Here is an 11,908-nt window from a genome sequence, read left to right on the forward strand (position 1 = left end):
TATGAAGGGTGCCATTCTCACCGGTCCTCCGGGCACTGGGAAGACACTGCTAGCTAAGGCCACAGCCGGAGAAGCCAACGTTCCCTTCATCACTGTCAGCGGATCCGAGTTTTTGGAGATGTTTGTTGGTGTGGGTCCAGCTAGAGTAAGTCTTACTATGTTCTGATGGCACAGATTTCCTGTCCCCACCAGCTCCCCCCAAATGGGGACTTGGTGAAGATGGCCCTGTCCCCTGGAGTGCCAGAGTGCCCCTCACCAGCCACTGCCTTGAGCGCTCTGCCAGGGCTGAGCCTCCAGCAAGGCCTGTGACTTCCACCCTCCTCCCCGTCCCAACCAGGGTTGCAGTCTGTTACCTAATGTGATTCTAACTTAATGTATTTCAAGAAGCGGCTACCATTTACAGGTTTTTTTTTGGTAGCAGCTTCGAGACATGATTCACATACCATACAATTCAGCCCCTTGAAGTACACAGTTCATTCGCTTTTCATATGTTCACAGATCTGTGCAGCCCTCACCACAGTCAATTTTACAGCCTTTCCATCCTCTCAAGAAGAAACTTCTTACCCTTTAACTACCACCCCCTGTTGCTCTTACCTCACTCCCAGCCCTAAGCAAACACTAATCTGCTTTCTGTATGTAGATTTTCCTATTCCAGACATTTTATATAAATGAAATTATACTATGTGGTCTTTTATGCCTGGCTTCTTTCACTTGGTGTAATGTTTTCAAGTTAAATGGTAGCTCTGTGGTTAACTTTCGGGGAACCATCAGACTGTTTTCCAAAGTAGCTGCACCATTTCACATTTCCACCGGCAGTGTGTGAGGGTCCTGCTTTTTCCACGTCCTCACCAACACTTGTTATTGTCTGTCTTTTTGATTCTAGCCGTCCTAGTGCATGTGAGGTGGTGTCTCATTGTGGTTGATTTGCATCTCCCTGATGGCTAGTGATGTTGAGCGTCTTCTATGTGCTTATTGATCGTTTGTGTATCTTCCTTGCAGAGATGTCTGTTCAGATCCTTTGTCCATTTTGAAATTGGGTTGTTTGTCCTTAACTCTTACAACTCAACATATTTATATAGTCTGGATACTATTAATCAGAGATATGATTTGCAAATATTTTCTCCCATTCTGTGGGTTGTCTTTTCATTTTCTTGACAGTGAAGCATAAGGTTTTAATTTCGATGGAGTCTTATTAATTTATATTTTCTTTTGGTGCTTGTGCTTTTGTTGTCATCTCTAAGAACCCATTGCCAAATTCAAGGTTTGGCAATGGGTTCTTAGATGAACGTTTACTCCTATGTTTTCTTCTAAGAGTTTTATAGTTTTAGCTCTTACGTTTAGATCTGTGATTCATTCTGAGTTCAATTTTTTTATATAGTATGAAGTAACAGTCCATCCTCATTCTTGCATGTGAATATTTAGTTTTCCCAGCACCATTTGCTGAAAAGACTATTCTTTCCCCATTCAGTGGTCTTGGCACTCTCGACCATAGATAGATACGTGGGGTTATTTCTGGACTCGCAGTTCCGTCCTGTTGATCTGCATGTCTGTCCTCATGCCAGTACCACCCTATCTGGATTACTGTTGCTTTGTAGTAAGTTTTGAAATCAGGATGTATGAGTGTGGTTTAAATTTTAAAGAGGGTCGGGTGTGGTGGCTCACGACTGTAATCCTAGCACTCTGGGAGGCTGAAGTAGGAGGACTGCTTGAGCTCAGAAGTTCGAAACCAGCCTGAGCAAGAGTGAGACCCTGTCTTTATCAAAAAGAAAAAAATCAGCTGGGCATTGTGGCTTGTGCCTGTTGTCCCAGCTACGTATGTGAGAGGCTGAGGCAGGAGGATCACTTGAGCCCAGGAGTTGGAGGTTGCAGTGAGCTGTGATGACCCCACTGTACTCTACCCAGGGTGATGGAGTGAGACTCTGTCTCAACAACAACAAAATTTAAAGAAATTTAAATTCACTCACGCCTGTCATCCTAGCTCTCTGGGAGGCCGAGGCGGACGGATTGTTTGAGCTCAGGAGTTCAAAACCATCCTGAGCAAGAGCGAGACGCCGTCTCTACTAAAATTAGAAAGAAATTAATTGAACAACTAAAAATATATAGAAAAAATAAGCCGGGCATGGTGGCGCATGCCTGTAGTCCCAGATACTCGGGAGGCTGAGGCAGGAGGATCGCATGAGCCCAGGAGTGTGAGGTTGCTGTGAGCTAGGATGATGCCACAGCACTCTAGCCCGGGCAACACAGTGAGACTCTGTCTCAAAAAAAAAAAAATTTAAGGCCGGGCGCAGTGGCTCACATCTGTAATCCTAGCTCTCTGGGAGGCCGAGGCGGGCGGATTGTTTGAGCTCAGGAGTTAGAAACCAGCCTGAGCAAGAGTGAGACCCCGTCTCTACTAAAAATTAGAAAGAAATTAATTGGACAACTAAAAATATATAGAGAAATTAGCCGGGCATGGTGGCGCATGCCTGTAGTCCCAGCTACTCGGGAGGCTGAGGCAGAAGGATTGCTTGAGCCCAGGAGTTTGAGGTTGCTGTGAGCTAGGCTGACGCCACGGCACTCACTCTAGCCTGGGCAAAAGAGTGAGACTCTGTCTCAAAAAAAAAAAGAAAGAAATTTAAATTCACAGTTTTTACTTTCATGTGTTTTACCAGTGTCTAAAATGTTTTTAAAGAATGCTGTAGAAATGCGAAGTGCTCTCACAGTTACTTTTGCAGACATCAGGATACAACTTAGAATGAATAAGAAAGCACTGAATCCTCAGCTGGTAGTGTTATTTTCTTTCTTAATGGCAAGTATAGTAACTCTGGATCTTTTACCACTGATGGCATCTTAGATAAGGTGAACTGTAGCGGTTGGAGCGTGTGGATTCCTCTGGGTTTTGGAGGCTATGTCATAGAAAAATAAAGGAACAGGGGGGAGTCGAGCGTTGATAATGGTGGACCACTCTAACACGGAAGAGTGGAAATTGAAGACGGGGTGTGAGATGCTTGGGTGTGTCTGAGGCTGGCCAGACCACAGGACGGGGTGGTCAGAAAGTGGGTGACTTGAAGCTGGTCGTTTAGAGGGCACCTCGGCAGCGATGGCCTTGTCAGAGCAGAGCAAAAGGTGATTAAAGAGGCGGTCAGGGAACTGAGAGACTAAGAACTACATGGATGTGGAAATCACTGAGGAAATCGTGCCTGGTGGGGCACCAGGCCTGTGGAGGACCACGGCGAGGTGGGTAGAGTGCCTGCCACGGGGTGTGAGCCTCGCCAAGCAGGGGTTTTTCCAGTAGAATTATTTTGGCAGCAGTAATGGAATGTAAGGCAGAGCCCAACACCGCCTGGCCTGGAGGGGAAGATCAAACTCCTTCTACCTGAGGGCTTTGCAGGGACAGCCACGCTCCGGTTCCGGCAGGGAGGGGGAGGATGCACTCAGGGACAAGCTGGAGGGGGTGGGTCTGCTGATCACAGATCTGGAGTTCGAAGGGGAGGCTGTAGAGGGACGTAAGTTATTTCAGGGGATGTGTTCAGAGCAGTGTAGGAATGGAAACCCAGAAATCCGGGTGGGAAAGGATGGCGGGAGACTCGGACACCTGGCGAGTGAAGTAAAGTCGCCCGCTCCGCCAGTGAGTGGGGCGGGCTTGGGTTTTCCTCGCCTTCACGGTGGGTGTAAGGATCGTGGACCTGTTGGTCGCTTCTCCTTGTTAATTGTCTGAGGCATGAAATGTGAACCCTGAGACGTCTGAATTTCTCAGCTGAACACAGAGTTTACAGCTCTACTGTGTTGTCTTTTTATAGGGCAAATGTGTAATGTTGTTTGTCAATGTTACACAAATAGCAAATATTATCAGTGCTTATTACGTATACATGAGTCTATGAGATTTTAGAAATAACGTGTACTTACCTTAAATCAGTTACCCACCACGCTACTTGTCATTTGCCACTGCTTTGCCACGCGCTACTCTTTTTAAATATGTACTGTGCCGTGTGCAGCACAAAAGGATGGTCTTCCTATGGGACGGGAAACTTGGGGTTTATTTTTTATTCGGAGGATAAATAATACTCGTCCGGTGACTCTCGTGTTTCTGTTTTCATCAAGGTCCGAGACTTATTTGCCCTCGCTCGGAAGAATGCCCCTTGCATCCTCTTCATCGATGAGATAGACGCGGTGGGGAGGAAGAGGGGAAGAGGCAACTTTGGAGGGCAGAGCGAGCAGGAGAATACCCTTAACCAGCTGCTCGTGGAGATGGATGGTGAATAGTCAAGTCTCTTGAATTTAAACTACACTTTCCAATTGTCCTCCGTATCTCCAAAATGAGAATCCTTATTCTGATATTTAGTACCCCCCCCCAAAAAAAGAATTTTTGTAAAAGAAACAGCCCTTTTTAAAGGCTCTTTTATACTAATACAAATAATAGCAAAATATTCTTGCCTGATAGCCTGCCATAACTTAATATTGGTGTTAAGGTGGTGTTTGTACCTGGTGTTGAATAAGGGGAAAATTTGGATATGCAGAAGAATTATAGTCTCAGTGTCTAAATCATCGATACCTCCGAAGCACAAGGAAGACCCAAGCCTAACCAAGTGCGAATTTAGCAAATTTCAAATACTTTTTTACTAAGAGAGTAGCAGTCTTCCCGTATTCGTCAGCTTTCTTTTTGTTTGGGAAAGCCAGTCCTCATGTGTGGCATGTCCTTCTTGCTGGAAGATAGACGGTTGTATGTGCCCGAAGGGGCCACACGGCGCTAAGGATTGGACTGGCTTAGATGATGAAGCCGGGCATAGTATCAGATGCGAAGGGAGAGCTCCCCCCCGTTGTGTGACAGTAGCCCACACTCAGTACTGTGTCCAAATTGGAGTGCCACATTTGGGGGAAATCAACCCCTGAGCCCCTTCAGTGCCAGGGTCTGAGGGTGAAGGGTCTGGGGCCACGGCATCGACATTGAGAAATGGCTGTTCAAGCTGAGCAGCCTTGAGTCTGGAGAAGAGGTGGGGGTGGAAGTCAGTACCTGCTTCCAGACAGGCAGTTAGTCTCCTGCGCGCAGGGAGTCAGACACATCATTTGCAATCAATCTGATTTTAAACATTTTTAAAATTGACAACATCCTCAAAATTTCTACTTAAATAAGTTAGAATCTTTGGTTATTTGTCTTTAGGAAATTGATTCTTAAAAGTTTAATATATGATTGTTAAGGAGAAGATGAATAGTAAGAAAAATAATTCAAGTTTGTGACTTAAAAACTACTGGATAATGAATAGAAAAACACATTCAGTGTAGAAGTATATTTCTAGTGCTCAGGCGCACTGCTGCCTTCTGCCTCATGTCATTTAATGATGACCGTATTTCTGTTACTGTCTTTTCAGGTTTTAACACGACGACGAACGTCGTCATTTTGGCGGGCACCAACAGACCGGATATCCTGGACCCCGCGCTGCTGAGGCCGGGGCGCTTCGACAGGCAGATCTTCATCGGTGAGGCGGTGTTCACTGGGTTCAGCCCAGTTCTCGTGGGTATAGGTCTATTTCACTATGATTTTTTTTTCCCTAAAAATAATTTCTAAAGGACCACCAGACATAAAAGGAAGAGCCTCTATTTTCAAAGTTCACCTCCGACCACTGAAACTGGACAGTAGCCTGGAGAAGGAGAAATTGGCAAGAAAACTGGCATCCTTAACTCCAGGGTTTTCAGGTGAGTGGAAAGTACCACCGTCCTATTTATAAGTACTTTGAAATCACTGACAGTTACCGGGTACCAGTTCACTTTGTTACTCTCTCACGGGGGCTTCCTAAGTATGTATTTTGTATGTTTTTATCATGAGAAATTTCAAACATACACAGACTTTCAGGAAATAGTGTGGTGAACCCATCTGCACCCTCGCCTAGTTTCAGGAGCAATTACTGATTCACAGCTGACCTTATTTATACCCCCACCCGCTTCCCTCTGCCTCTGGAGTATTTTGTGGCAAGTACCTGACAGCGTATTGTTTTATCTATAAATATTGCAGGGTTATTCCCAAGTGTTGTTTTTAAAAAGCTCTATGGAGACAAAATTAAGATACCTTAAAAATCACCTGTATAAAGTATACAATTCAGTGATTTTTAGTATATAACAGAGTTGTGCACCATTCACTGCAATCTAATTTTAAAACATCGCCCCAGAGAATCCACTAGCAGCTACTCCCTCTGTTCCCAGCCCAAGACAACCCCTAATCTACTTTCTATCTCTATAGGTTTCCTATTCTGGACGTTTTGTATCAATGGAATTGCATAACACGTGGTCTTTTGTGCCTGGCTTATGTTCACTTAGCAGAGTGTTTTCAGGGTTGATGCATATCGTAGCAGACATCAGAACTTCATTCCTTTTTATGGCCAGGTCATATTCTGTTTTTGGATATTCTACATCTTATTTATCCATTCATCAGTTGATGGATATTTGGGTTGTTTCCATCTTTTGGCTATTACGAATAATGCCACAAACATTGGTGTGCAGATTTTTGTATAGACATATGTTTTTATTTCTCTTGGTTATATACCTAGGAGTGGCATTGCTGGGTCATGTGGTAACTCTGTGTTTAACTTTTGAGGAAATGCCCGACTGTTTTCCAAAGTACCTGCACCATTTTACGTTCCCACCAGCAGTGTTATGTTTCTCCATATCCTCACCAACATGGTTATTGTCTTTTTTCTTTTTCTTTTTTTTTTTAAGAGATGGGGTTCCCCTCTGTTGCCTAGGCTGGAGTGCAATCATAGCTCACTGTAGCCTTGAACTCCGGGGCTCAAGTGATCCTCCTACCTCAGCCTCCTGAGCAGCTGGGACTATAGATGTGCGCCACCATGCCCAGCTAATTGAAAAAATATATTTTTTTTGTTTTTTAGACATGGGGTCTCCTGAAGTGCTAGGATTACAGGTATTAGCCACCATGCCCAGTCACGAGTATTTTTAATGTAAAATATGATCCTTTCTTTCTCAGTTCCTGTCACCCTCTTTGTAAACTCAAAATGAAATAAAAAGGAACAGTTGAGAAGTATGAGAAGATTACACAATAGTATGGTCAGAAGATGGTCATCTTAAATATCCCAGGGGTCCAATCTTTTTACTTGTTTCTTGTCTTTGGACTTTCAAATTTGTAATGTTTTAATATTTGTTTATTGAGTGCATATAGTGTGCTTGTTCTATAGCTTATTTGTGTTCCATATACTTAATCTGAAAAGTTAAAGAGTCTTATGGATCTGAGAAGCATTTGGCAAGCTTTTAAACTATATTAAAAATTAGTTGCTTTATTGAGTGTGCTAAGTTGCTAAGTGATTTTTTTTTTTAAGAGTACTTGTCAGCAGAAAATGTGCTAGGTGGTTTTAATGCTTAGGTTTAACATTATGTGTCAGCATATCGCCCAATATCCACAGAAGCCACTTTCGTGACAGAGATGGTGGAGCTAAGCTAGCTGATGAGCATTTGTAAATGCTGCCTTAGTTTGCTGTTATATGAGCCATATTGTCCATTAAGGTAAATAGTTGTCTGTAATTATCTATTTACTACTAATACTTTCATCTCGGTTCAGAGGGTCAGAATTGTACCAGGCCAGTACCAAGTGTGACAGTAGTTTAGGGTTATCATGAATCAAACTGAGTTACATTTACATAAACCCCTTATCCAGTGACTGCTGATCGACTATGGATTTGGTCATCTGTAATGTGTCACTAATCAGTTTGAGCATATTTTGATGGGTGAGCTGTTCTGCATGTTCATTTTGCAGGAGCTGATGTTGCTAATGTCTGCAATGAAGCTGCTTTGATTGCTGCGAGGCACCTGTCAGATTCCATAAATCAGAAACACTTTGAACAAGCGATCGAACGCGTGATTGGTGGTAAGGCAGCTGAGTGTAACTCAAGTCAAAAGGCTGATAAAATGAATTCGAGGCCAGGGATTTCTCTGTTTTGGTAAAATCTAGAAGCAGAGAAATGCATCTGCCCACCATGCCCGTTTGGGTCCTGCCCTGTGCTCTCTTGGTGTCACGGGCCCCCTTCCCCTGCTGTCTGCGTGGAGGTCGAAGGTGCTGGCTGAGTCTGCGATGGCAGCTTACGTGTGCGGGCAGCAAGCAGTGACCTCACCCCCGAATTATACCAGTCAAGATTCTATAAAAGCTCACACCCTTCCTGTTTCCAAAAATCTCATCACAGGAATTAAATGTGCTCTGTGCTAGGTACAGGTAATGGGTGTAAAATAACCACAACAGCCGTTTAGCCGGGAGGTGCTCGTTCTCGGCCAGTGCAGTGGGGATGCACACGGCACGTTTTCCTTGCATCCTGTAGAGCTTATGATCTCACCCCTCTGAAACCAGCAATTCAAGTACTTGGGCACTCAAAGGAGGGAAGAGCACTGGCAGGCAGAGCTCCACAGAAGAGGAGGGACATACACTAGTTCAGCAGAAAAGCGAGTGTGCTGTGAGCATGGCCTGAACCAGAAGGGAGTTTGACGGTGATGGTGTCACACCCTGAGTTTAGGGAGGGAAAGTCAACTGGTCAGATGCACATTTCTGGGGGAAGTAAGGTAAAGTTCAAAAAAGTTAAGTCTAGATTTTGGAATGCTAAGCTCAAGGGCTTCTTAAATGTTGTCCTGTGGCTGTTACTGAACTAAGGTGGGTTTCTCCTGAGCCACTGAGTGACAGTGATCGGTGGTATTTTCGGAAAACGAATCTGGCTTTGAAGAGGAGGGAAGCATCTGGAGGCAGAGAACCCGTGGCCATCAGCGTAAGCTAGCAGGCATAGCGTGGGGAGTCCGGTGGCAAAGTCAGGACAGACTGGAAGGCCATACAGGGAGATGGGGTGCTCCTGGGCCAGCTGGTTGGGCAGAGAATGAGAGGGGCTGAATTTGAGCCAGGGCAGGGTGTCCACGTGGAACTCTGGTACGGGGTGGTGGTCCCAGGGTGTGCTGGGTGGAGTAGTACAGGTGGGTGAGGATGCTCAGGGAGCACGTTCCCCCTGGGGAGGAAGAGGGGAGATCTGCAGAGAAAACAGTTGCCCAGTGCCCACATTTTGTAGCAGAGAGGAGAAAAGTGAGTCAGCAAAGGCACCAAAGCTCAATGCCGCGGGCACTGAAGGTGTGTCAGCCACTAAGGCAAGGAAGGGGCAATAAAGGGGACCAGGCAGGTTGGAGGAGCCAGGAGGCGAGGAGGGGCCGTCAGCAGGGGAGGGAGGAGGGCTTCAAAGGAAGAGGACCACTGGGTTTGCTGGTGAGGCTGTTGGGAGTGGCTGTTGACAGGACGGTTTGAGCTGAGTGGAGAGCACAAAGCCAGATGAGTGGACCTTCCAGCGAGGCTGCAGGGCTGGCATAACAATGCGCGTTGCCTGGTAGGCGCCAGATGAACAGCTAATTCCTGAATGAGTTAATTAATAGACCGCTTATTCTATAAATTTCATGTCAGGGAAAAAACCCCTCCCTAAGATGATAGAGCTGTAGATGGAATTAAAATAATTCACTGAAGAGACAGGTAAAAACTGTGTGTGCGCCTTGTTTAGGTCAGGGAGAAGCAGTCAGGGAGAGAGGGAAAGAGGACGGGGCAGCCGGCACACCGGGGCTCGCGCTCGAGGTAGACAGCAGCCAAGCCACCGGCACTTGTTTCGTAATGAGATAGCATACTGAGAGAATGACAAGTTCCGTGGTAAACTGTGGGGAAGTTCTTTGATTTTTCAGGTAAGCCAGAGGTGTTCATCTTTAGAAAACAGAGAGCTTGTTCACTCCCCTTCCTAACTGCTGACCTGGCAGCTCCATGGCATGTACTAGTCTTGGGTTGTATCATTGGGAACGTAGCTTTTTTTCAGTCTTCCAGTTTGCCTAGTATGTTATCAGTTGAGAAATTCTCTCAGATGAGTTACCTAGACCGCAACAAAGCTACTGCTGTCACGGTGTGATGATTTGTGTTGGCACAAAGGATGCAGTTTCTACAGTATAGAGGTATAAGATGAGGGGCGGAGCCCACCTTTATCCAGGCCAGAGAAGACTCGTCCTCAGATTGGCGGTCCTTCAGCTCTGTAGTTGACAGGTGGGCTCCACACGGGGTCTTCTGGTCCCTAGGTCTCCGGGGTTTATCCTCTTGAGGCAGAGCTGACCATCTGAGCCCTCGGGCCGGGTGGTCAGTGTGTCGGTGTCCGGCACTAGCCTGTCGGCTCCGACGAGGCACTTCCAGAGCCTTAGCCCGGTGCTTTCTCTGACTCTGGTCTGCCTTCCGTCAGGAACAGACAGCGAGCGCTTGGTCTCTCATGGCAGGTGTGGTTATCTACCCAGTTTTTGATAATTCTGAATACCTAGACTAAGCAATGAAGACCTTTCCAGAGTTCTTTGTTTTCTATGAATTTTTTATGTTTTAAATTGACCTAAATGCTGAATTTTATTTTACATTTCTATTTGTTTCCCACAACAGGATATGGCTTTAAAGAGCAGCAGAGTTAGGATAAAATAGGGGGTAGGGGGAGTGAGTGCATTTTTACTGTAGTTGGGTATATTTTGAACTAGACCTTGTGCTTTTATTCTGACCTTGATTGGGAATTTCTGAATTGTCATAGGCAGCTCAGTCTTTAAATACCATTTCGGATAAGGCCGTGTGTAGCACTGTATAACTAACTGTCTTTTAATGTCAGTGTCACTAAAACAGTGGTCTGGATTTTTTGTTATTATTTTGGTAGGCTTAGAGAAGAAAACTCAGGTTCTGCAGCCCGAGGAGAAGAAGACTGTGGCGTACCATGAAGCAGGTCACGCAGTTGCCGGCTGGTATCTGGAGCATGCAGACCCACTCTTAAAGGTGAAACAGTGTCACACAGTCAGCAGTCCAGGTCTTTATGTGAGCAGTTACTTGGGAAGAAAGTTGACTCCCACAAAGGAGAGACATAAAAGATGTTTAAAGGAATTTAGCAAAAACTTCTGGTAATGACAGTTGAATGAAGTGGTTACACAAACCCTCCTGCAGATAAATTATAAAATTTGGAAGAAAGTTATTTAAAGGGACCAAAAAGTGTCCAAAAGCAGACCAAAGCTGGGGGAGAGTTTACTTTTTAAAAGCAGTAGCTGCAGTGGGTTGACACTGGGAGTTTGTGGCTTTCTTGCCTGAGGATTTTCTGTAACCACTGTAGTGGTGGAAGACGTTGGTCTTGCCATCCTGAGGTGGCAGAGGAGATAGTTCAGAATTTGAAGAATACTGGGAATTTAATAGGAAAATCCAAGAAGCAGGAAAACTCAGAGGGGTGACACCGAAATCTGAGTAGAAACTGGCCACATCCGTGGCTGACTGATAACCCACACATGCACAGGGGCAACCCCAGAGAGCCTGGCGAAATCGTAAGCAGAGACCAGGAGCAATCAATCCCTGAAAGACGGAAGTGGACCAAGAGAGATTTTTAAGTTTGCTGCTTTTGCAACTAATTCATTCCCCAGACCATCGCCACAGAGACGACAGAAGGCAGCTGCCTAACTGCCTTGCGATGTCAGAGGACAGCTGGGAATTGAGGGGGATCCCCTGAGGCCAGGCAGCCACAGAGAAGACAGTGTTAGAGCACACTTGAGACACCCCAAAGAATCTACAAAGAAGCCACTGGAACTAATAAGTGAAGTTAGCAAGGTTATGGAATCCAAGGCCAATATACAAAGACCAGCTGTATTTTGGTTATTAGCAATGAACAGTTGGAAAATGAAATTTTAAAAATTCAGTTTCACTTTCAGTAGCATTGAAAGACATGAAATATGGAGGGATAAATTTAAGAAAATATTTGTAGGACCTGTATGTTGAAATAAATAGACTTAAATAAAAATGGAGACGCACTGTATTCATGGAATGTTATGTCACTTCTCCCCAAATTGAGAGTTTCAGTGCAGTCTCTTATAATTATAGCAGAACATTATTGTAGAAATTGAGAAGCTGAATCTACAGTTCACATGG

General features: G+C 45.1%; 1 protein-coding gene across 1 annotated transcript in view; it reads left to right on the top strand.

The window, feature by feature from the left end:
- AFG3L2 (AFG3-like AAA ATPase 2) overlaps nucleotides 1-11,908 on the top strand; it is a 64,411-nt gene that overhangs the window by 37,502 nt on the left and 15,001 nt on the right. The window contains exons 7-12 of the mRNA XM_012649968.1: nucleotides 8-145; nucleotides 4,081-4,234; nucleotides 5,346-5,453; nucleotides 5,545-5,670; nucleotides 7,736-7,846; nucleotides 10,662-10,777. Coding sequence (XP_012505422.1) covers nucleotides 8-145; nucleotides 4,081-4,234; nucleotides 5,346-5,453; nucleotides 5,545-5,670; nucleotides 7,736-7,846; nucleotides 10,662-10,777 — 753 coding nt within the window. The remainder of the gene's footprint in view (nucleotides 1-7; nucleotides 146-4,080; nucleotides 4,235-5,345; nucleotides 5,454-5,544; nucleotides 5,671-7,735; nucleotides 7,847-10,661; nucleotides 10,778-11,908) is intronic.

This window comes from Propithecus coquereli, unplaced genomic scaffold, assembly GCF_000956105.1.
Source record: "Propithecus coquereli isolate 6110/MARCELLA unplaced genomic scaffold, Pcoq_1.0 Scaffold308, whole genome shotgun sequence".
Lineage (NCBI taxonomy): Eukaryota > Metazoa > Chordata > Mammalia > Primates > Indriidae > Propithecus > Propithecus coquereli.